This window comes from Micromys minutus, assembly GCF_963924665.1.
Source record: "Micromys minutus genome assembly, chromosome: 8".
NCBI classification, from domain to species: domain Eukaryota; kingdom Metazoa; phylum Chordata; class Mammalia; order Rodentia; family Muridae; genus Micromys; species Micromys minutus.
The window spans coordinates 12,556,819-12,583,013 of NC_137977.1; the positions used below are offsets into that span (position 1 = coordinate 12,556,819).

A 26,195-nucleotide genomic window follows, 5' to 3' on the forward strand; every position below is an offset into this window, starting at 1 on the left:
AAAACCTTCTCACTGATGCTTTGTGAGTTTGACATTGTGTACCCAAGTCCCACTCATCCTCCTGTCCTTCCATATCCACCCTCGGTCCATGTAATGTCCCTCCAAAGGAAAACAGGCAAACACCTCACAGTGGAAGCTGCAGTGTGTCACAGTGTGGCAGACAGTACATCCTGTTTCCCAAACAGCTTTTCTTGCAAATGATTATTGCAGCGAGTCCTGGGTCTGGTTCAAGGCCTTCTTTGGCTTCTGTTACACTATCAGTACTGGATCCTCTCCTGGACTCCTCTGGGATATCCTGGCTTCAATCCAATCCTTTTGGTTGTGAATGGCATTGGCACTCAGGATCTGGACACATAGATATGCTTTGTATTTAAATTTTGCACAAATGTGAACAACGCAGGTTTGCTGGTTAATTTTTATTACCAGCTTGGCATGAGTTAGAGTCACCCAGAGAGAGAAAACATCACTTTGGTTTTAAAAACCCAGTCATGTTGTTATGTGAATATGTTTTTGTTTTAATCCCAGGTATGGGAGAAGAGGTTGCTTTACAGCAGGTGATTATGATTTGCCAGGTGCACTAGCAGGGGTGTGATTTTTGCCAGCTGCAGATAATTTAATTCTGGGGATTCTGGAGCAGGTACAAATGGGAGAGCCCTGAGAGGGCGGTGGGTCCTGCTCCTGCTGGTGCTGCTGCTTTTGCTATTGCTAGGTTGCTGGTTGGAGATATCCTGACAGACTGGACTTGCTCCAAGAAATCTGACTTCCCTAATCAGCATGAAGTAGTGTAAATGGGTCTACTCTCTCTTTCATCTCTAACCTTCTTTCTCTCCAGCCTAGAATAAGCCCTTTGGTCGTCAAAACCACTCTTGATCAGAGTATTTGTCATCTAATTAAAACTAGGACAGCAAGAAAATTTACGAATTTGAAGTGGGCCAGTTCAGTGACCATTTCAGTATAATCAAATGTGTGTCATGAACACCTGGACTAGCATTCACTACAGTGGAAAGCTACACAGAAAGCAGGGTCTGTGGGCCCCTATGGGGAGGGATGCTAGCCTTGGGGTGAGACAGAGCATTGCTACTGTAGACTCCTGCATTATGAATGTTTTGCATGCACATGCCTTTTCTTATCAATGGAAAAGGGTGGACACTGGATCTAGAGACCGAAAGGAAGGTCTTGAATTCCCACACTTCCTTTAAAAGGCTCTCTCTGTTATGTGTCTTCCTCCTCTCATCCATTGAGAGGATGCACTGAATTTATGAAGGCCATCTACATTTGTGTAATAATATGGAAGTCTCTGATGTAATGATATGTAAAAATCTGCTTTCTCTTAGGTGACCAAGTGGCCTGTAGGGAGACAAGGGCTGCTGTATGACCGGAGCTGGATGGTTGTGAATCACAATGGTATTTGCCTGAGTCAGAAGCTAGAGCCACGGCTCTGCCTGATCCAGCCCTTCATCGATCTCCAGAAGAGGATCATGGTCATCAAAGCAGAAGGTATGAAAAGGTTCATTTCCTCAGAAAGACCACTGGGGCAATTTCCATCCTCAGACTATAAAACAAAGCAAAAACCCGATGCCCTCTCTTCTACCAAATGCTAGCATTATCCTTAAGTAAATGAAAACATATCCAAGAGAGAAAACAGAAAGGTGGTTTTCTTTTTATTTGGGGGAAATTGTCAGAAGTAAGGGAATAAAAGCCTGAAATCTTAGGGCTCTCTGTACTTGAATTCTTTCTCCTTACCCATCATGCTTTGTGTTTTACACTTTGTTCTTTCCTCTTGATTTTTATTATGAGCCATCCACATATAGGAGACCTCTGTTCAGTGACTTTCTAAGATGATGAGGGATTATAAATATATAATTTATATTATATACTGTAAGTATAATATATAAATATAATATACTTATATTTATAATATATCATATATATTATATATTTACATATTATAAATAAGCATATCACATTTATACATTATTTATATAAATGAAAAATATAATATATACCATATAATATATGATATATCATAGATGAATATTTGAAATTCTCTACATCTCTCCTGGGTCTTTCTTCTCCCCATTTGTAGAATATCTTGATTTCTACCCAACTGTGGTTGAACTCTTATGAAGTCCTACAACCATGTCTTTACAATTTTGTTTGTGTCAATGTTTTTTCTGGTCCCATGGTTGAGTTTTCCTTAAACCGATAGGTACTATTTCTGAAGTTTCAAAGCGAATACTGACCCTTTGTTCTTCTATAAGGATTTTAACACGTGCATATTTGCATCACCACCCCCTGCAGCTCAAGTACAAAGCCTCATCATCCCAGGGAAGCTGGTGCACCACCCCTGCTGTAGTTTCTGTTTCCTCAACCTTAATGTCTGATGAGCAGTCTGTGGACTCAAGGGCTTCTACAGTACGTGACCTTCAGTGACTTTCTTTCACTCTGTATGATCATTCTGAGATCCACCCAAGCCCTGCATGTAACATGATAAGTAGCTGCACGTCACCGAGAAGGGTGTCTGAGTGTGAATCCATAAGGTGCATTTGTCCGCTGCTTTGCCGAAGGGCATCTCAGTTGCTGCTCATTTTTATCTTTATTTATTCACTTAGTATTTTTAGATAGAACGACACATTTAAAAAGCAAGGCTCTCTTGCTCAAGGCTCATGATTTCCACCGTCCTGAGTATCACTCTGGATACACCTTGGCTTCTAGAAGACATAACGTGCCAGTAGCCTGATGAGACCTGCAGCTACCAATGGACTGAAAAGCCCCCAGTGCTGTGGCTGCCTCAGAGTCTTCTCTGCTCTGCCATGGAAGAGCTTCCTATAGCTGAACTTCCCTCTCCCACCAAGGCACTTTGATAGAATGGGGCAAACACTAGCAAGCCCTTTTCCTAAGGGCACCGTGCTTTTAATCCTGTACTGTTGTCCTTTCCTCTCTGTCTTGGGGTCCAGCTCTTCTCTATACAAATGGCCTCAGAGGACCCTTGACACAAACATGCTTGGGTCTCATCATTTGTTAGTGTGATATGTTGTGTTAGTGGATTATCTTGTCTGGAATTATTCTTCTGCCTTGAGAAAAAAAGTAGTATGTGGCAATATGTCTGAATGCTTTGCTAAATAGTATTGTGTTGAGTATTTTTGTATTTTTTATTAGTGATGTTGAAGTATAGCTTTCTTGTTTTTTATACCTTTCGTTCAAGTTCATGTACCCAGGATACTAATACGTTATTATTTAATTTATTGCATGTATACATCAGTTGTGTGTATATGGTGCATATAACAGTTGAAGAATGTTGATCTCCCTTTCCAACCCCATAAGTGCAACTTCTAAAAAGCTATAACGATTGTATATGGATGACTAATCTGATTCTGGAAATACACACTCTCTGCCAGTATCTTTACAGTATCATCCTCACTGTCTATTTCTCCCATCCAAGTGCCAACCAGGCCTGACCCTGCCGAGTTTCCTAGACCAGATGAAATCACATGCGTTCGAGGCACTATGGCCACCTACTTGTCTGTTTCTAAATGCTTTAAGGTAGCTTTGAGAACAAAAAAGTGGCCTCCCAGGGCAGAGGAATCTGTTAAAGAAATCTGTAAAGAGTCCTGGGGGCTGTGTGTGTGATGGCCCTGTATAACTGTCCCACCAGGAAGCTCTTTGAAGCACACACTGTGGTGCTGATAGTGAGGAAGAAAGTCTCTTTGCTAAGAGCCAACCACTTTCCTCCTCTAACCAAACTCCTATGTCCTTAAATGGGTGTGTATCATATCAGTGAACATTCACTTGTATAGTCATCTGCTTTGTGAGACGCTCAGTTTGCTTCTACCTTCTGTTCCTTAGGGATGGAGCCCATACAGGTGCCTCTTGAGGAAGACGGTGAACAGACCAAGATTTGCCAAAGCAGAGTGTGTGCAGACAGGTGAGGCAGGAAAGCTAGTGATGCTCATAACTCCATGGACACAGTGGCCCAGAGGGAGGAGAGAGCTTTGCCTATACAGTAATCTCCTTATATCTTCTACTCTGTCTGCTGCCCATGCTACCCCAACCACACAGGCTCCCTGCCTAATCAGCATGCTCTACTTCCAAGTCTGTGTTTGCCATTCCCTCTCCCTGTCATTTTCTTCCCTATTTATGACTCCCCTCTTTATTTCCTGCCCTCACCTGTCTCATCTCAGCAGTAATGTATTAGCATCTGTATCCCTTGTGACCTAAATATGACCCGTTCCTAAAAACATGGAATAGCAAATTTTTCAATAATGAAAAACCCATCCAAGCAAGTACCAACCAACCGTCTCCCTCAATGAAATATGTGACTATAGACAGTTAACTAGAGATTTATGTATAATAAGCAGGATCTGGGAGACAGCTAGGTCAATAAAGTTGACACTCAAGCATGAGAAAAAAAATCTGTGTGTAACGCTATAACCTTGCAATCCCAGCATGGGGGAGGAGGAGGAGACAGGTGATCCCAGGGGTTTGCCAGCCCCTAGCCACATGGATAAGCCCAGGTTCCAGGAGAGACTCTGTTCCAGAAAGTATGGGATTGGAGGACTCAGTGGTTAAGAAACTTGCTGCTCTTTCAGAGGACCTTTGGTTCCCAGCACCCACATGATGGTTTACAACCATCTATAACTCTAGTTCCAGGGGATCTGACATCTTCTAAGTTTGGCAGGCACCAGGTGTTACACATACATGCATCCAGGTAAAATGCTCATATTTATAAAATAAATCTTAAAAAGAGACATATAGTTAACAAATTGAAGTTTTGAAAGAAATCAAGGTGGACAGCTCCTGAGGAATGATACCCAAATTTGACCTCTGGCTTTCACACATAAACACGTAAGCTCATGTACCTAGACTGATGTGCACCTCCCACGAATACACACTCAACCATCCCTTGCCCCATAACTTCTACACTCTGGATTATTTATTAATTAATGCAAACCTTTGGATGGAAAGAAATACGGGTATGTTCAGTAGATAGTAGGACTGCATAAATAGATGTGTTTCCCTTGGCAACTGCCGTGGATTCAGTCACCCAAGTCATGATGTGACTTGAGTTACACCTGAGCTGAGCCCAAGTATCCGTGTAAGTTACTTTTTTCAGTGCTGTGACCTAACACGTAGGTGAAGCTACTCAATGGGGGAGGGTTAATTTTGGCTTGTGGTTTGAGGGTTCAGTCCCCCATGATTGGGAAGAAATGGTGTCAGGAATGGCTGCTAGCTATGACAACCAGAGTTCAAGGATGCTTGATCTTATCTTAATAGATAGAGGCAAAGAAAAGGGAATGCAGCTATTGAGGTAGTCTTCTCCCATCTCCCTTTTAGATAGCCTGGGATGGATCATGGGGTTGATGCTACCCATAGTCAGGGTGTGTCTTACTTACCTCGGTTGATCCTATCTGAAAGCATCTTCATGGAAACTCTCACAGGCATGCCCAAAGGGGTGCCTCTAATTTCCTAGTGTTTTTAATACAATCAGTGTGTCAATCAGAATCAACCACAGAGCTCCCAAGAGACAGGCAAGTATCCCTTTGGGACTTTTCCCTCTAGGAAAGATGGAATAGCTATTACTATAATGTTGGTGCACAATTGAATGTCTGCCATCTTGGAGGCTGACGCATTAAGCAGAGCTACATCTTCTTGCTAGTAGTATTTGTACCAATTTTTACAATTTTAACAGCTTAAATATTCATTCCAGTACATTTTCACAGGAACAATGAATTTTAGGTAAACATTTCCCCATATCGCTATTAGCAAACTTTCTGATAGAAATACAGAAATATTCTCTCTCTCTCTCTCTCTCTCTCTCTCTCTCTCTCCCCCCCCCTCTCTCTCCCCCTCTCTCCCCTCTCTCTCTCTCTCTCTCTCTAATACACACACACTCACACACACACACTCACACACACAAACAAAATTATTTTCCCTATTTATTTATTTGTGTGTGTGTGTGTGTGTGTGTGTGTGTGTGTGTGTGTGTGTGTGTGCACGTGCCATAGCATGTGTGTGAAGGTCAGAGGAAGACTTGCCATCATTGGTTTTCTTGCTCTCCCATGTGGGTTGTGGGGACTGACTCAGGTCATCGAGTGTGGCAGTGAAGGACCAACTCCCTGAGAGGTCTTGCCCTCAGAATGTGTGCAGTTATTTACTTGGTTGTATGTAAATTTCACTTGGTTGCATCTGAAATGGACCCAGTGTTAATAACACTGACCTCTGGAGGTCAGAGGCACTTCTGCTTAGGACCATGGGTCCGTGGTGAGGGTTGTGATATTGGTGTGGTCTCTGAAAACACAGGGGCTAGAGCTACAAGCTGTCTTCTCAGTCCCAGGGCCTCCCAGAAAGGAGCCAGCTATTTTCACCAGGAAAATTAAAGTTTTCAGCAATATCTAATTTGCAACAAGATATTGTGACCTTAAGTCTTTACTATATACACAATTGGAATTAAGAAGATTCTAGAGTATCTTTGAGTTTTGTTTTATTTCATGTGTCTGAGCATTTAGCTTCCATGTGTGTATGTGTGTCTTCCTGATGCCCTCAAAAGTCAGAAAAGACATCACCCCTCCTTATTCCCCTGCCCTGAGCTGGAGCTACAGACAGTGGTGAGCTGACATCTGAGCCCCAAAACCCTGAACTCAGGTCCTAGAAGAACTGCATTTAACAACTGGGCTATTTCTCCAGCCCCAGAGTCTACAACTTTAAAATACCAGGTCAACAGACTTACTGACACATCATTACCTCATAGTCACAGCATTAATTTTTGTGAATGAGACACATCAGCCCATGTGATCCAACTGTGAGAGGAAACATTCCATCAGACCCATTGTAAAAACCAGGATGATGACTCAGCCCGCTCTTCACTCCCTGCTCTTCCAGGAGGTCTTGAGTTCAGTTCCCAGCAACCCCATTGTGGCTCACAGCCACTTATCCTGAGATCTGATGCCCTCTGCTGGCTTGCATGGACATGTACTATAGAGTAGCATTGGCACATAACACAAACACATCTTTAAAAAGAGAAAACAAAACAAAACAACAGCAAAAACAGAACATGGGTTCTGTTCAAGACCTTATTAAAGTCTGATCTATGTGCTCCCAGTGTCAGTAATCAATACAGCAGGTCTTTCAGGAGGGTGTGTAAAGCTTTGGTCAGCTCCGGAAGCCTCCCATGGGGCCTGCATCTCTGACTTTCTGGGACCTGGGTGAGATCTCTGGAGCTCTTCAGCTGTCTGCTTCAGGCTGCCTGGTAGTGGGGGCGTGGCAACATTTTATTTTGTGTTATCTTATTTTAACTTGCCTATTCAATACTTGAATAATTGTTCAAGGAGCTGCTACATAAAAACTTATTTATTCACTTACTTTTTGGTCAGGGTAAATACTTATGATTGTGGAGAAAATGTTTCAAGATGGCTGTCCAAGTTCTTTGGCCGTGTCTGTCATTTAATCAAGCAAAGTCCACACTCCCAGCGAAATGCAAGGAAGACGCCTAGAAAAGGTATTACATTCGGATGGAGTGTTGGGTTCCTCTGCATGTCACTCCCAACCCAGAAAATGGACTCACGGGTTCTGGACTTCATCTTGTAACTGCAGGGACACACTGCAAGTTTTGTGACCTCCTTTGAGGGTTGGCATTACAGCTGCATCATCGTAAGAAACATGGGACTCCTGGGTGCACCATTGGTGGTGGGCACAGAGGAGAGACCAGGCCTGTGGCATACAAACGGTATTGGAGCAGGATGTGGTGAGCTTATGATTGCTTCCAGGATGCCATTCCCAGAGCAAAGCTCCCTGGGTCTAGCTGGCCTGATACCAGTTTTGTGGTTAAAGATTTTGGGGGAAAATTAAGTTTCAATATTCCTTGGAGTATTTTTACATTTTTATGTAATGTTTCAAAGGAGTTCAAGTAGTGGAAAAAGATAGCATCTGCGGAACACTTTATTTTTATTTTATGTGCACGGGTGTTTTGCTTGCATATATGCCTGTGCACCACGTGAATGCAAACATGGAGATCAGATCCTGGTGCTGGAGTTATAGACAGTTGGAGCCACTGTGTGAGGCTTAGGAACTGAACTTGGGACCTCTGGAAGAACAGCTAGTGCTCTTAACTGCCGAGCCATCTCTGCAGCCCTGCAGCACATTTTAGCTAGTGTTATTTTGAGTTAAAATGTGTACCAGGTCCTTTCTGACTTGTTCATAGCTATTTCAGTGCTGTGATAACCATCTTAATGCCATAGCAATTTAAATTTCATGAGTTTTCATTAAAAAAGTGAGTATGTGAGGATCTTTCTCTGCGTATATATGTAGTATATATATATATAATATGTATATATTATATATAGTCTTTTTAATGTTTGTATGATGTGTATTTGTGTGTATGTATATGGTATGGTGCATATGGTTTCTGTATGGTATGTATATGTATGTGTATATATATATATATATAAGATACATATATAGTATGTTTGTATGGTATGTGTATATGTGGTGTGTACGGCTGCATGGATGTATGCCTTGCTTGAGGCAGAATTTCTGGCTCACTGCTGCATATATTAAAGTAGATGAATCTCACGTTCTTAGTATAAGCACAGGCTTTCCCACTAGAGCCCCAGTTCCTGAATAACAACTCCTAGGCCTCTTATATAATGCCTCTGAGTCCAGGTGGGGAATCTTTCTACCTCACTATTTCTCAGAGTTCCCCTCTCTCTGCCAGATGTCCCACCTTCTAATCCTGCTTCAGCTTATTAGCCATCAGCGTTTTATTGAAAGGTGATGCTTCTCACATCCTCAGGCTTCTCCGGGCTCTGTCTCCCACCTCACCTTAGGTGTGCAGAAATTACAGGTGCACGATACTGCATCTAGTCCTGCATAGATCTCGACAATCTGAGCCACTGCTCCCGTGGCAACAGTTTATCCTTTGAGCCGCTTCCCCAGCCATGCATATGTCTTTTGTTTGTTTCTATCTTTTCAGGACACGGTTTCTCTGTGTAGCCCTGGCTGTCCTAGAACTAACTCTGTAGATCATGCTGGCCTTGAACTCAGAGATTTCTTGCCTGTGTCCCTCTGTCCCCCAGATGCTGAGATGATAGGTGTGCCACCATACCCAGCATTTTAATTCTTTCCTTTTCCTTTCAGATGTGTATATTTCATTTCTCAGTAGAATCTCGTCAGTTGTTTTATGCTTAGAACTCTTTCTGGTTACCCTCTCACATCTCTATAAAACTAAAAACAATATAAATTAAAGCATCTAAGAAGACTATAAAGTTTGCTTAGACCATCTGGTGTTAGAAAATGTCTCTTGGGTTAAGTTCTTATGACTTTAACAATGTTTAGTCAATCAAAGCAACACAGATCTATAATATAGCATATATATTATATAATACAGCTATAATATAATGACTATTGAACGTAAAGGGCAAGTCTTGGAACTCTAGCTGGGCTTTTCCACATTTGAGAGTCTGTCATTTGCAGACAGGCGTGGTAGTGCTCAACACCACGCACTTCTGGGAAATCTCATGAATGAATGGAAAAGTGGAAATTGGTTAGCACACTGTCACTCAGACTTCTTCTGAGGTCTGTGAGCAGATCACAGGGATCTAACATGAATTGCCTTTCATGTCTGTCACTTGACAGCTTAATTAGGTCCTGCAGTTCCCAGGCCAGTGGAGGACTGGCTGTCACCTGACCAGTGGGAGGATCTTTTTCCCTGGCTGTGGAGACTTTTATTCCCCATTCCTGGCTCCAGGGTTTGAATGGGACTTTTGTTTGCTATGCTGGAGGTGGTCAGCCCCCAGGACACTGTGCATTGAGAGCCCTGTGGCCTTTCTGTGACGGTCAAGAAGGTCCTTTGTAAAGGATGAGATGGTACTTCCCTTCTTAGGCAGATGAAGAGGACAGATAAAGTGGGATCACATTCTGTCTCTGCTAGAAGATGACCCAACCCACCCTTGATCACCAGCTTAGATTAACGATTTCACAGATTCCTTCCATAGCTCTGTTCCCTTTTCAATAGCTGTGAATTTTCCGTTTACTTCTGCATCAGTACTATTTGTAAACCCACTGGCTGCTGGAGTATCTTCTGTTTATTGCTAAAGTCTGCCTGCCTCTCTGCATGCCTGTCTGTCTGTCTGTCTCTCTGTTCTGTCTGGTTAGATCTAGAAGGTTTTTGTGGGGCTACAGAGATGGCTCAGTGGTGAGAGGCACTGGCTGCTCTTCCATAGGACCCAAGTTCAATTTCCAACACGCACATAGCATGGCAAACAACTGTCAGTCACTTTAGTCTCAGGTGATTCGATGCTTCTGGCCTCCATGAACATGCAGGCAAATACCCATATGAAATCACTCAAATACACATGCATACATGCACATACACGCACATGTATGCATACATGAAAATAATTCAGGGAAGCCCCATGTAAGCCTGTACACATCATACACCTTTCTGTCTTGTCCGGGGCAGGCAGGGCTTGCTGTAGCTCTGCACTTTTGCTCCTAAGCATTGTCTCTGAGGCTGAGTGTGGTGACATATGTCCATAACCTGGGGAAGTAGAGGCAGGAGGATCGGGAAACTGAAGCCACCCTGATTGTGTAATAAGGGCTTGGCTACAGAAGCAACATTTGTCAGAGCAAATTCACATCCCTGCTTTATTTTTTTTCTTCTCTGGATCGTTTGATGCAGAATATGCTAGGATCTTGTTTTCCTCCTTCTTTCTGCCTTTGAAGAGGTTTGAGCCATGCTTAGAACACTCTTGCTTTCTTCGGTGTTGATGTTTTCCCTGTGTGGGAGGTGTCTGCCTTAGAAACCGCACGGCTTGAGACTGAGAATGGCCAGTGTCTCCCGGAAGGTAACCTTTCTGTCTGTGTTTCCTCTCAGGTCAGCCTCCCGGCACTGCTGTTGCCCTGTCCCTGGTGAATGAGGCTCAGTATCTGCTGGTGAACACATCAAGTGTTCTAGAACTTCAGTGGCATCTAAACGCCAGGTTAGACCTTCCCCTCAGGCCAGAAGAGAAGTATAACTATTGCCCTTGGGGAGGGGGGCTGGCACCCATCTGGGAAGGAAAGATCTGGAAGGTGATGACTTCAGACCCTGAAGTTACAGTGGGAAATGAGGCCCAGTGACATGTGAACCAGTTCTTGTTTGCCTGTCTTCCTTCCTTCCTTCCTTCCTTCCCTTCCTTCCTTTTTTCCTTCCTTCCTTCCTTCCTTCCTTCCTTCCTTCCTTCCTTCCTGTGTGTGTGCACACATGCACATGTGCTCACATACATGCATATAGGTATGAAGGTATTTTTTACATATACAAAGTGGGCGTGGAGGCTACAGATTAGCCTTAGGCTTCTTTCTCACCCACTTTCCTCCTTGTTTTGTGAGACAGGGTCTTTCACTGAACCTAGAGCTCACAGATCAGGCTAGCCCTCTGACTATAAAACCCCAGGGATTTTCCTGACTTCATCTCCCCAGTACTAGGATTACAAATGGGTGCCACCAAGCAAGACTTTGTATGTGAGCACTAAGGACTCATGTTCCTCATGAGTGTGCAGTCGTTTACCATGTGAGCGCCTTCCTCAGTTCCTGTTAATCATTACCAGGGCTTTCATTTACCATCTGTGTCGATCAGCCTTCCATTGCTATAGCAAATGTTTGGGGCAATTGGCTTGTAAAGAGAAGGCCCGTCTTCTGAGACATCAGCTATGATTGGTGGCCCTGTTGCTGTGAGCCTATGTGGTACATCCCAGCAGGAGCACACAGTGCTGAGAAGAGCTGGGGACACCCAAGGTTCCCTTTGAAGGCATGTCTGTAGGGACCCACACACCTCCCAGGGGAGTCAACTCTTGAAGTTTTTTTTCTTTTCTTTTTTTTAAACCATTTCTAGTGGTAAATGATGGAGATCCAGCCTCCACCATGGGCCTCTGAAGATATCTAAGGTCAAGAATATAGTGTGCTCCCTGCTTTTTCTTGACACTCTCATAAAACATGAAGGACCCCCAGCTCTGGTTTTAATTATCCTATTTCTACACCTTGTTTTAATTTGTCACCAGTTTGACCTAATTTCATTGACCACCCTCCTACTGCCTCCTGTCTCTTAGGATTCCTGCCCTACTTCATACAAGGAGTGTGACTACAGGCTGGTTTTGTTTGTCAAATACACAGCCAGTGTCCCTGGACGCTCACCCCCCACCTCCCGCTCTCCTGAGGGTACAGATGCTGTTAGGGTACCATCAACTCTAGGACATTCTGACCACACCAACGCCTCAATCTTCCTTAGAGGAAACTCAAATTTGGTAACCAGGGAATTAATTAGGGGAAGTCATCTAGCTGTCCCATCAGGTGGGCACAGGCTCCTCATTCTCAGACCAGGGAGGCTAGATACACTTCTTTTTCCATGTGCCATGAAGACTTCTGCATACATGTTCACGCCTTGAACAGCTTACACACACAGCGGAAGGGAGGCCATGGGACGCCCCTTGACTTTCCCTCATGATTGGCTACTGGAGTTTCTAGTCTTCTGAGAGCACACTCTAGGGTTCCCCAGCCGGGGACTCGTTTGTCTTCCTCAGGTGCAGAATTGTGACACAGCTTTGAGGTTTCTGACATTCTGAGTTTTTTCAGCATCAAGGGACCTTCTTTGAGACACTCAGAACAAGGGATAATGAATCTGACATTTTCTGGGGCTGTAATGTGGAAGATTGGAGAAGAAGGGCTTGCTGTAACCCCAGTCCCTACCAGCAGGGGATATGTTTCCCACCAGCTGGTTTAGAGCAAGGCTGGCCAGCCCCAATGATGTCATCACAGGCAAGAGACTCTGAGCCAGGGCTTGGCATTTCTCAGTGTTCTAGATGTCTAGATGCAGGTTGATGGGCTCCCCCATTTGCATGGTAACAATAGTTTTCAGACAAGGAGCCTTCCTTTTTACAAAACACAAAGGAACTTGTCCCTGGCTTACATGTGACCCCTTCACATGTGACCACTGTCATTTAGAAGGGACTTCATAACCCTTAACCTTCCTACATCTAGCCACAGAATTTCAGCTCTGTCCCCAGAACATATTCTACCACAGTTAGTGAATGTCTCCTACCCTTTCCCACGTACATCAACTGAGTAATTCTAGAATTTGTTCAAACTATGCAAAGTATAGAAAACCCTAAGCCTATGGCACAGTGAAGTTTTATAGCATCTGAATTACCCCAGATTAAGTAGGGATTGCACCCCACTTAGACCTCATCCAAGTCAACTTGCTGAAGTCACCCTTATTTAGATTTCTTTCCCTGTAAATAGTTTCACTCCTTCTTTGATTTAACAGAGTGTGTGTTCCCGTGTTGGGGGCCATTTTAAGAGCTGTTTGCAGTGTATTCCTCTGAGTGGACTGCAGGGGATGGAAGTCATTCTGTAGAAGTAAACAAAACTTACAAACAGGAATTATATAAGCTGGGCCTGGGGAGGCATGGCTATAATCATAGCACTTGGGTTGCTGAGGCAGGGGGATTGTGTATTTGAGGCCAACCTAGGTAACATAGAGAGATCCTGTTTCATTAAGCAACCAAAGGATCTTATCCTGTAAGGTTTTTTTAAAATTTTATCTCTATTTTATGTTGAGAGAGTGCATGAGAGAGTGCAGTCTCTGTGCAAAGCAGGTCTGTATAGTTCATCCTGCTGATAGCTCTTGTCCTGTCCCATGTTCCTGGACTGGTATTTTCTGTATCCTTGTTCTCTTTATACTTCTGATCCGGCTTCTTCGTCTACGACTTTCCCACCCTTTGCCTCCTGTATGCTTCTCCTTGGATTTGGGACCATATTCTAGGGAGGGGGCCATGGCTGTATCTAACAGATAGTGTGTCTTGTTATTATACTCATGAGAGACATTTGTTCTGAGCATCCAGGCCTCAGGCCTGAGGAGAGTTGGTATGGTCAGGCCTGGAGTGCCAACTGTGTAGAATTGTGACAGTGTGGGTGTGTGCCACTTCCCTCCACTCACTGTTCTTGGTCTGTCTAAACAGAGACGAACATGGAGAGGCGGAGTCATTCTCCATGAGAGATCTCATCTCCCGCTTCCGAGCCAATATCATTACCAAGGGAGCCAGGGCTTTTGAAGAAGAGAAATGGGACGAGATTTCAATCGGTTCCTTGAATTTCCAGGTAAGTTTTAGGGGTGGTTAGCCTTACTCAAAGGCTGCCAGTGACTGCTGTTCTCAACTCCAGAACGAGATGGTGGCAGGTGCCCCCTCTCTCTACTTACTGTCCTCTATGGATCACATTTGTGTGCTTGTAAAGATGCTTGTGCGTACGGGAGCACATCCTCCTTAGTGGTGCTGGACCTTCCAGTTCTGTAGAGTCCATAAGGGGGGGGTACCCAGGAGCCTACTGACCACATAAGGTCTATGACCATTACTACTGCCACACCTCCTCCCTTTATCCATCTCTTTTCTCCTCGTATCATCTTCCTTCTCCCTGCTCCTTCATCTACTTTCTCCTCTCCTTCCTCCTCCTTCCTCCCATCTTCTCTCATCTCCCTTTCTCTGTTCCCTCCTCCACTCTCTCTTCTCACCCCTCCTTACCCCTCCTTCCTGCCCTTCCTCCTCCCTTTTTGGCTTCTGCCTTCAATAGCATCTATGGAAGAGATTATAGTTAGAGGCAGGCCCATTGTCATCTGTTTGCAGACCCCAAGCCTTAGTCCTAAATATTCAAGAAGCAGAAGGGAAGCTTCCATCTAAGTCTCTATTCCTTACGTGACTGACAAACTCATGAGGTCTGCCCCTGAGCTTGATGATCTCTCTGCCTCTAAGTCTGGCCTTCCTTCATCCAGGAGCAAGCCAGTCTCCTGCCTCAGGCCTTTGCTTGGTTGTCCCTCTACTTGCCATGTTGCTACTGGACTTTGGCTCAGAGGTCACCTTCTTAGAAGCTTCCCAGCAATACAGTTCTACTTGGTACACTGCCTGTATTATCCCCCAGACCACACAGGATGTGTACCTTGTCTTCTTTTTCCTGGCGTGTCTCTGGGTCATAGAGCATCCTGGCTGAGTCTGCGCCCAGCAAGTGATTGTTGGAGGAGGTACACAGGAGATATAAGGATGAGCTGGAGGCTGTAGGGATGGCTCACTGATGAACAATGTGTTCAGCTCTTTAGTGGGTACGAACTGATGCTGGTAATTGCAGGGGTGGGTGTGACCTGGCTGTCTGGTGATTACCTTGTGCTTAAATGGACCACCAGTCTAGCATCTCAGAAAGCAGTAACAATTACCTAAATTTCTATCCGTGGGTCTCAGATACCACAAAGGGCCTGACGGTCTTTCTTTCTTACCCTTGACCTCTATCATCTTGAAAATCACTTACTCACGTGCTTTTCTCTCCTGTAAGCCTGGTTCTGGCAGCATCTCTCCTGTCGTTTTCTTGTAAGCTGACCTCCTTGTCCATCCTCATTCTTCATCACTGAATCTCTGCTGTTTTAAGGCATCTGTTCTAACACAACCTGCCAGGCACTAAGGTAGGCACTAAATCTACCTCGTGAGATATTTGGAGAGATAGAGGGAGGGCCTGAGGGAGGAAGGAGGGAAGAGGGAAAAGGACCAAAGCGGAGAGGGATGCAAGAGGGAGGGGAAACTAAACTATGCCAGGAGCACTGTCAGAAACCCATCTGACAACAGCAACCAGGACCTGTCTGTGACACGTTTCAGAATACTTTGTTTTCTTTAGGCAACATCCCTAATGCATGGAGACAAATTAAAGCTGAGCTACTAATGCTCTCTGGGCCTGTAACAGTTCATCATGTCAGGGAAGGCTGGACAGGAGGAGTGAGGCAGCTAGGCATGCTGAGTCTACAGCCAGGAAGGGAGAGCAGTGGATGACGGTGCTCAGCTGCCTTCTCCTTTTATTAGTCTGCGACCCCGGCCCATGAAATGGCAGTGACCATATTTACGGTGTGTCATCCCACACCCACTAGCCCAATCTAGAAAGTCCCTCAAGGACAGGTTCCGAGGTAAGTCTTCTAGGTGAGCCTGTATCCTGTTAGGTTACTGGCTGTTTACCACAGGAGAGACCATGACTGCTGAGTTTTTCCTTTTCATTCTTCATATGTCTGCATGTGACTTATTTTAAACAAGAATTTAGGACAGTAAATGATTTTTTTTAAAGATGTAAAAAAAAAAAAGGCTTAAAGCTAGCTGGACTTGGTGGTACTCACCTTTAATCCCAGCTTTTGTGAGGCAGAGGGCAGGGGTCAGGGGGCAGGAGGGAGGGGTAGAGGAAGGGGTAGGGGCAGAGGCGGAGACAGGCAGATCTCTGTGAATTTAAGGCCAGCATGGTCTACGTATTGAGTTTCAGGGCTCATAGAGATATCCAGCCCCCCCCCCCCAAAAAGAAAGATTTCAGAGCATGCCTTTAATCCCAGCACTCAGGAGGCAAAGACAGGCAGATCTCTGGGTTTGAGGTCAACCTGGTCTACAGAGTGAGTTCCAGGACAGCCAGGGCAACACAGAGACTCTGCCTGGGAGGCAGAGGAAGGAGGGGATGAATAGAAAGAAAGAATGAAAGAAAAAAGAAAAAAGAGAGGGGTGATTAAAAAGGAGCTATGTATATGAGGGTGAGAGAGAGAGAGAGAGAGAGAGAGAGAGAGAGAGAGAGAGAGAGAGAGAGGGAGAGAGAGGGCTTAAAAAGGAAATATGTATATGTGTATGTCTATGTATAAAAGAATATTTGGAAAATGTCCCTCCTGCTTTTCAAGAAAGTGTTCTGAGGCTCTTTTCAACAAAACAGCCAGATTTTGGCCCAAAGCATTTGTCTGTGAAGAGAAGCTGGCCAGGGCCTTGGTCTGGAGGCGGCTGCTGCTCCCTGGCACCTTTGTACCCCAAGAGACACTTTCCCAGGAGAAGCTAAGCTTCTGCTTACTGGCTCTTGGCCTTGGGATCTTCATCTCCAGAAGTGAGAGCTTCTTCTTACGTGTGGAGGTGTGCTAGGTCTGGGTTTGGCATCCCTCAAATAGTGTCTGGACATACCCAGCTGGATAGGGATGTTCATCCTGTCCTGTTGATCTTTCCACATTCTCGGCCACTCACAGGGCCCAGATGTTATTAACTCTTGGATGAATGCCCATCGGCTAGAGTGCCCACTATAGCAAGAAGCCAAAGCTCAGCTACATTAGTGAGTACTTGAAATTTCTGGGAAAATACCCACAAACAAGAGGCACACATGGCCACAGGGAAACCTGGTAGCTGACCTAGTGGTCCCAGCTGCTTAGGAAGCTGAGGCAGGAGGATCACTTGAGTTCATTCAGTCAAAGCCAGCCTGGGCAACACTTTGGCATTTTATGTGTGTAGCAAAAGAACAATCTTATTACTGCTGAGATGTTACATTTCTGTTAATATTTGTGTTTTTTTTCTCTTGTTATAAAAGTGATAAGGGTACATGGCCAGTGGGTACTGATGCTCTCTCATACCGAATGGCTATGCCAAGTATCTGAATGTTGGTTTCTGTATTGCTGTGTGGGGTGTGAGGTATGTGTACCTGTAGACACATATAAAATGCACATGTCATTTGCTTTCTGCTTCAATTATAAGACACAAGTATATCCCCACACTTTGCTTAAAGTATATTTTCTTATATTTTACTTAAAGGCCTTGGTGATTTTTTTTTTGAAAACACAGTCTTGTGTAGCTCAGGCTAGCCTCAGACATGCCATGTAACTGAAGATGAACTTGAGTGTTTGATCTTTCTGCCTCTACCTTCTGAATGTAGGCATTGTAGGCGTGTATCACCCTGCCTGTTTTATGTAGTGTTAGGGATAGAACTGAGGGCTTCATGAATTTCCAGCAAGCACTTCTCCCTCTAACCCACACCCCCAGCTTCTTGGAGGCTAATTTGAATTCTAAGGTACAAGTTTTCCATATTCTCAGCAATATGAGGACAGATCCCTGCTCACGAATCTGTGTTAATACTTCTGGTTCCCTTTAGATTAAATTTCTATGTGTATAATTGGTGCCCAAAACTCACAGTGCCCTGTGCCTGACTTAGTGATGGTTTCGGTTTGTCTTTGAAGTTCTGAGCGCTTATTTCCTCAGACTCCTCCCACCTCTTTCCTCAGACCCCTCCCACCTTTCCTCAGACTCCTCCCACCTTTCCTCAGACTCCTCCCACCTCTTTCCTCAGACTTCTCCCACCTCTTTCCTCAGACTCCTCCCACCTTTTCTCAGACTCCTCCCACCTTTCCTCAGACTCCTCCCACCTTTCCTCAGACTCCTCCCACCTCTTTCCTCAGACTCCTCCCACCTCTAGGAACCATGAAGACGGTCTTCCATGCCCTCTTTTTCTCTACAGCCCTTATGCAGTAGCCTTTAGCCCGCAATCCCACTAGGGCTCTTCCCAAAAAGTGCTGCAAAGAGGAGCCGTTTCTGTGGTTAGGGGTTGGCCACATGTCTGTGATTCCACCATGCAAAGCATGATGTCCTCATCACGTGTCCCCTCTCCCTGCCAGGTTCTGGGGCCTTGTCACAGGTGCCAGATGATTTGTATCGACCAGCAAACTGGGCAGCGGAACCAGGATGTTTTCCAGAAGCTCTCTGAGAGTCGGGGGAGAAAGGTGGGTACGTGTAGGTATGTGTGCCCAACACGGCACCTCATTTTCATCTTTGTATGCTATTGGCACATAACCATCCTGCTATGGGTGTCGAGTCGTTTCCAGCGGTGCAGAGGTTGTTAGACTTCCTGAAGCCTATGCTCTCTTCCGCCAAGGCCCCAAGCTTGCCCATGATTCTCCTTGCTCGTGTTTCATCCAGTGTTGGTTGTTGCTTTATCATAAGCATTTTAATGCTCTTGGACCTTACTGAAAATAGAAGAAATATAACAATAACAGGGCTGGGGATGTGACTCAGGGGAAGAGTGTTTTACTCACCTAGCATGTACCAAGGTCTGGTTTCTATCCCCTACAACCTCAAGAAAAAAAATTAATTCTACTAGCTTGATCTCTATTTTCTTCAGCACAGAGATCTTTTAACAAAGTAAGTTAGTTCAGTGTGGACAGATGATCTGCTGAGAAGGCTCAGTAAAGTTCATGATACTAAGCCAGGTGGTTCATCTCCTCAGGGGGTTAAAATGACTCTATGTTGCTGTTGTAGATTCTTGATTATAAAAGCTGAGCATTTACCAGATATTCATTATACATTATACACTGTACATTATATAATATATATAAATGATTCATTAGAAGCACTTATTTTTAGCTCTGCATTTTCTGTTAGGACTTTGGGAAGAATTCCAGTCAGGCCGCATTGAAGTATTCTTGAAGCAGGGCATGATGGTAACACTTAGATCCTCCAAAGAGATCAAGGTCATCCATGGTTACATGGAGAATTCTAGGTCACCCTCGATTACAGTGAGGTCCCCTTTCAAATAAATAATAAATAAACAGGCTGGGGAGAGGGTGTGGTCTGCAAAGTGCATGTCTTAGTTTGATTCTCAGAGCATTCTCTCTCTCTCTCTCACACACACACACATACACACACACACACACACAGAGTCCCTCTCTCTCTTTCTCTCACACACATTCTCTCTTTCTCTCTCTTCCCCTGTATTATTCCTTCTCCCCTCCCTCTCTCTCTCTCACACTCACTCTCTCCCCCTTCTCTCTGTCTTTGTCTCTGTGTCTCTGTGTCTGTCTCTCTCTCTCTTTCTCTCTTACACACATACTCTCTCTCCCTCCTTCTTTCTCTCTCTCTCCTTCCTTCTCTCTCTCTCTCTCTCTCTCTCTCTCTCCCTCCCTCTCTCTCTCTCTCTCTCTCTCTCCCTCCCTCTCTCTCTCTCTCTCTCTCTCTCTCTCTCTCTCTCTCTCTCACACACACACACACATACACACACTACTGGACATTGTGACACACGTTTGTAATCTCAGAGCTGGGAAGGGAGAGAAGGGCAGATCCCTGGACTCTCCAGCCAGCCGGCTCTACTGGTGATCAGCAGACCATGAGAGACCCTGTCTTAATAAACAAGGTGGGCAGCATCTGAGGAACCACAGCCAGGGTGTCCTCTGGCTTCTGTCTGCATATGTGTGCACATGTACACACACCAAACATGCGTCTGCCTTCTGAACGCTGGGACCAAACGCATGTTACAAATGTTTTTAACTTTTAAAATAATGTGGCTTGTCTTGTGACTGTTGCCTCTCTCACAGGTGAACTTTGGTGTGTACCTGATGCATTCCTCCTTGGATTTATCGTCTCCATGTTTCCTGTCAGTGGGATCTGAGGTGCTCCCTGTACTGAAAGACTGTGGAGTGTCCTGATTCACCCTCTTCCCAGAAACACCCCAGTGTCATCTCCTAACATTTCTTCTCCCAAGAGCATTAAAGTCTTTCTTTACAATGCTGTCTACTGTTCTTGAGACCTGCAACTTGATTCAGTAGGACCTTGTCTTGGAATGAATGCTGCTCTTTGCCACTGGAGTGGAGCCCACTCTTACCGTGTGCCCTCTGACCTCTCTGCTCACTTGCACTGACACAACTCAGCAGAACGATGATGTGCCCATACCACAAAGGTTCCCTCAAATATCCAAAGAAGGATCAGTTGTAGTCAAATTCAATATTTGATGAGACTCGAGATTACTATTATTATTAATTTTTAGTTTATTGAGTACATCACGACATTGCAAAACAAGCTGGCTGGCAGGAATAAAGTACACTGTCTTCCTAGTTTTCAATCTATATATTCTTAGTGGTAAAGGTTGAGGCATGATCTCATGACACACAGGCCAGTTTGTTCTTCCTGGTGCTGGAATGTGCCACCATATCTAGCTTGACTTATGTATTTTGCAGGTGTGAGTTTGTGTGTGTGTTCACACTTAAGATTTCTATGTCTTAGTTTTTTGGTTTTTGTTTTTGGACAGGGTTTCACTGTGTATCCCAGGCTGGCCTAGAACTTATCATGTAGATCAGGCTAGTCTTGAACTCATGGAGGTCTGCCTGCCTCTGCCTCCCAAGTGCTAGGATTATAGGTATGTACCATGCCTGGCTTTTTGATGGACTGGGTCTCTTTTAATACATAGTATCTTTTTGTAACTAGTATTTCTCCAGCTATCTAATAAGGCATGCTGATGTAGCCATTTCTGAGAATCAGGAGCCTCCTCTCACAAATAAATATAAATTCTGAAATTCTTAAAAAATTAATAAGTGTAGTCCAGCAGTTTCTAAAAAGATTCTATATGGTGGCTATGTTGGCTTTATTTCAGGCGCACAATGGTGTTTTACTTTTGTAAGATGAAGTGAGTTTATACATTACACAGACCTGCTTAGCTGGAGAGGGCGCCTTTGTACTCCACATTTGTCACACTTGGTTATGTTTGTGAATGAATAACATTGGCAAGCACTCAGCCACAGGCCCCACAGGCCTCCAGCTTTAATTCTCTCAGACTCCCTGTGGAGCGTTGATAACTAGAGAGGTGAAATGCCCCCCTGCCCCAGGAGATGGGAGAAGCAGTACTTGGCAGAGCTCACGTTAGAGCCCAGGTCTGTCCTCTCCACTAGTGTGGTAAACTGCTGAGTCATGATTGTGGGCACCATTCTAAGCACCTCAGGTGGATTAAATCATGTGATCTTCTTGAAAATGATTATGAGAAATTTACTATTGTCATCTCTGTTGATAGATGAGAAAACTGAGGCCAAGCTAAGTTGATCGATTTAGTCTCTAGAACTGAGATCTGAGGGGCCTGGAATCTAGCTAAGGGGGTAGAGATCTGAGGGGCCTAGACTCCGCACAGGCTGAGAGCTGGAGTTTGTGTTCTGACCATGCCTCTCAGGGAAAGCCACTGTTGCTTAAGAGCACTAGGTTCTGCTTCAGATGCACACGAACTGTGGTAAGAAAAGCTCTCGTGAGTGATTTCCTCCAGCGGAGCTTCCCACTGCATAACTGGACCAGGTGAGAGAGCTGGTGTTTCATGTCGGTGAATCACAACACGACGGAGCTTTGAATAGCAGTCCAGGGACTGGGTATGTCTAAGAGAGGTGAGATTAGCGTGGGGGAAGGAAAGGGAGGTCCCACAGAGATGGACAGATGGACAGGACAATGCCATTACCTGTCGAAGCTTCAGCTTTCCTGTCCTCTTCTGTCCACAACTGGCTCTGGTATCCAGGGCTGTCAAGCATGTTCCAAAATGGCATTTGCTGTTTGGAGGGACCTTGTCTTGGTTAGATGGTGCGCTCAGGACCAACTGTGTCCTATTTACCACCTTTCCTTCATCTGCAGTGAAGTTGTGGGGACAACCCATTAGCAGAACTGTGAGGGAGCTGCTAGATTAGGCTGGGGGGAGGGGGGACATCTAACTCAAATGTGGGCAAAACCATCCCCTAGGCTGCAGTCCTGAACAAGTGAGCTAAGCACCAACGTTCATCTCTCCGCTTCCTGACTGGATGCAGTGTGACCCGCTCTCTGCTTCCTGCCACCATTTTTACTTTCCTGTGCCATGGTAGATTTTATGCCCTGGAACTATAAACCCGGAAAAATGCTCTTTCTCTTAAATTGTTTTGTCCTATGTGTTGTCGGGGCAACAAGAATGCAGTCCTGTCACCAAGGAGAGAAAGTACAGGCTTCTGGGATCTAGAGGACCCAGGGACCTACTTTGGATCTTGGTTGGGACTTGAGGGTCTTCAGGACCCTGCAGCAGCCAAAACCTTCATTGGTTCATATTGTTTCAGACACTTGGATCTCTGAGAAAGCCTCTGACCTCTCTCAGAGGCTACTTCAGGGAGCCCCAGTTAACAGAAGGGAAGTCAGGCCCCACCAGGCAGCCTCTTTCTAATTCACTTTTTTTGTGTTAGCAGAATTAACTTACACATTTCACCTTACAAATCCCCAAGTTAAAACTGTTGTAGAAATTATTTAATCCTGACCCCGGGGCCTCTACCCTGCCTTTGACCATTAAGTTCCCAGATAAAAGGCACACATGGCCTTTATATTTACAATAAGCCTTAAACAACACAAGAACTGGGCAGATATCTACCCTCCATGCTGTTAGAATCTATTTCCTATCAATAATCCTGAGTTATTACTAGGTTTCATCTGGGCTGCTCTTACCTCCAAATGGGCAGCCCTCAGGGCCATAGTTTTTTCTTGACTCTTAACTCAGGGTGGCTTCTCCTTCCTCCTCCTGCACCTTCTCCTCATGGTTCTCCTCTGACTCCAAGCTCAGGAAGCCTACACCCCACCCATGTCTCTCCTGCACAGTTACTGGCTGTTGGTATCTTTATCTACCAACCAGAAATAATGTGGGAGCAGGGTCTGCATTCAAACTCCAGGTCTTGGGGACCTGCACTTTGCTTTACAATAGACAGCAAGACCAAACCCCAACAAAAATCTAGGCGAATCATACTCTCTCCATGAATAAGTGACTGAATACCTTTAAATCTTACCTGAAATGTGGTGAGAACCACAGTTCTTATAAAGTTAAAGGTGACGCCACTGTGTGTGGTACAGCATCTTACAGTGCCTGAGAAAGTCAAGCCCTGTCCACCACCCGGTGGCAGCATTAGGTAAGCTCAGAGGCTTTTATTTCTGTTTTCTGAGAACTAGTTCAAACTGGGTCAGCAAATCTCAACAGCGGAGTGATGTGTGGTGGTTTTTGGACTCTGAGGAACACTGCCATACTGGTGATGGAGTCCTTCAAGAGTTACTGTCTGAGTTACTTCTCCAGCACATTATCTTCGATTCTACTTAGCAAACCGTGCTTTTAGGGTCTGTTTTTCTCAGGTCTTGCTTTTTTGTCCTTATTGTTCTTTTGCTTCTTGTTTGCCTTTAAGGATGTAGGTTTGAATTGCCTGTTTTGTCTAGCCTGACCCTATCTAACCTTTTCTATGTATGTGTGTGACTGCATACTGTGCTCTATGGAAAGGTATATGTTTATTGGGTTGTATATCATGGATTTAACTATCGAAGACAATGGCTGCAGCAGTTCTTCATCTTGGGGTCTTCAGGTCTGTGCACAACTTTGTGACTTTCCTTTTACCTCTGCAGAAGCAAAATCTGGTACTCACTTCCTGAGTTAGGGGCGGTCTTGGCTGACTTTGTGTCTACCCCTTCAAAAGTTGTCAAATGGACACTGATTTATTTTGTTATTACACGTATTTTATTTTATTTTTGTGTGTGCCTGAGTGTGTGGAAGTGTGTGGACAAGTTGTGGGAATCGGACTCTCTTCTTCCGCCACGTGGTCTGTAGAGATACAACTCAGGTGGTAAGGATTGGCAGATAACTACCCACTGAGCTACATCCTTAGCTGTAGGTCGAATTCTGAGCCCAGAGTTCAAGAGACTGCAGAGCATCTGCTCTTGATTCTTAGAAGGCTACCTCAGTCTGCAGAGGTCGTGTGAGGAAAACTGGTCTAGCCTTGCATGAGAAAACGAATGGAATAGAGATGAGCTATCTCACAGAAGTCTTCCACATCAGCCGGCTGACAGGCAGCAGACACTTGCACATGTGGCAGGAGATGATTCTTAATTGCCTGACTCCAGTGATGTTCTCAGATGGCAGGCACAGCAGGGGTAACATTGCTGAGCCCAGCAGAAATGGCGACCTACAGAATCGAGGGCAAACGGAACGGTTTATTACACGTTTCAAGCCATTAACTTGAAACATACTTGTATATGGAGGTACAGAGCTACTGTAATCAAAACCCAAGCTAAGTCTGGTGGCTTGAATAAAAACTGTCCCCCCAAGGTTCATGTGCTTTAGTGTTTGCCACCGTCCCCAGTTGGTGGCGATGTTCCATGGGGTTATGCAATCCTTAGCAGGTGAGCCTTGCTGGAGGAAGTTCGGTACGGAGGGTGGGCTGTGGCAGTTTATAGGCCACTTTCATATCACTCTCATTTTTCCTCCAAATGGAAATTCATAAGAAGAATTTTTCATAGTGAGGAAAGCCACAGTTCTTCTGAAATTAAAGGTGGCCAGTTAACTACCTGTTCCTGCCGTCTGTGCCCACTATGAACTCTTACTCTGGAACCATGTGCCAAAATAAACGGCCATCTCTGCAAGTCCCTTTTGGTCATGGTGTTTCCCTGCAGCAACAAAAACATAACTATACCGGGAGTGACAGTGAGGGCAGAAGCAGGCAGCACCTTGGGGCTGGGAAAGTGGCCAAGAAGCTGCTGCTTTAGGGTGTGTGCAAGTGGGGAGACATTTTAGGGGAAACACATGCTGAACCTTCCACTTCAAAGGACAGGATCCATGCCCACTACTTACCCAGTAGTCAGTGCCTAGCCTGGGGCAGAATCCCATTAGCAGACTTAGAGAGCAACACATGTGACTATCTGTTACTCCAGTCCCGCACACATTGCTACTTTCTACATTCCCAGGTTTGCCTGCGGGATGGTTACATTCACCCTTCTTTACAGCTCTTAGCTCCAAGCTCTGGTGAAACTTTCATTTTTTTCCAAACTACTTGCAGATACAAACTACCTTCCTTATTCAAGCTGGAGGTCAGGGGTCTCTGACTTTTGAACAATCTCTGTTTCTTTAGTCTAAGCTAATAGTGCTTTTGTGTCTTAAAATTTCTGTGGATTGTCTGTGAGTTTTACTAAGATTTATTTTACATGCCAAACCCTGCTCTTCTGAAAGAGCAACAAGTGCTCTAAACTGCTGAGTCCTTTCTCAATCTCCCAACAATCACATTTTAAAATTTATTTTACTAAGGTCATTTCTTAAGCTCAATGACTTAGGGGATTGGACACCCTCTTCTGGGCTCTACAAGCATTGCACACACATGGTGTACAGATATACAGGCATATAAAATACCTGTATGTAGGTTGATATCAAGGCAATACATGATTGGACAGTAGAGAGTGGGGCGGGGGAAAACGTCTGAAAAAGGGCAAGAGAGGATAAGTAAGCAGAGATTCGGGAGAAAGCAAGGTGGAACCAGACAAGAATGTTTCTCTTGGTGCATCTCTAGATTGATAAGGTTGTTATGATTATTTCTAAGGGTTTCTATGGGTCTATTTATCTTATCTAGATGGGCAGTTTATATCCTTGTCCATTGGTTGTAAGCTTATTGTGTAGAGGGTTTGTGGATTGAGAATTTAACATATAAACCTGTTTGATAAGTTAATGGTTGTGGAGTCATGCTTCTACTGGGTGGTGGAGGAAAGTGAGTAAAACAACACACAGGGGCAGTGTCGTAAACCACACCTGAGTTCTTAGAGATGGCATGGAACTGCTAAGTTAGAGATATCTCGCAGTGC

The 26,195-nt window shown here is 44.8% G+C and overlaps 1 protein-coding gene across 1 annotated transcript in view; it reads left to right on the plus strand.

The window, feature by feature from the left end:
- Positions 1-20,336, plus strand: part of MOCOS (molybdenum cofactor sulfurase) — a gene marked incomplete at its 5' end in the record, with an annotated part of 45,763 nt that extends 25,427 nt beyond the window's left edge. Inside the window, 7 exons of the mRNA XM_080920450.1 lie at positions 1,335-1,497; positions 3,847-3,925; positions 7,371-7,495; positions 10,871-10,976; positions 13,989-14,127; positions 18,455-18,559; positions 20,147-20,336. Of these exons, the coding sequence (XP_080776576.1) occupies positions 1,335-1,497; positions 3,847-3,925; positions 7,371-7,495; positions 10,871-10,976; positions 13,989-14,127; positions 18,455-18,559; positions 20,147-20,257 (828 nt within the window). The 3' untranslated portion in view covers positions 20,258-20,336. The remainder of the gene's footprint in view (positions 1-1,334; positions 1,498-3,846; positions 3,926-7,370; positions 7,496-10,870; positions 10,977-13,988; positions 14,128-18,454; positions 18,560-20,146) is intronic.
- Positions 20,337-26,195: the final 5,859 nt, after the last annotated feature.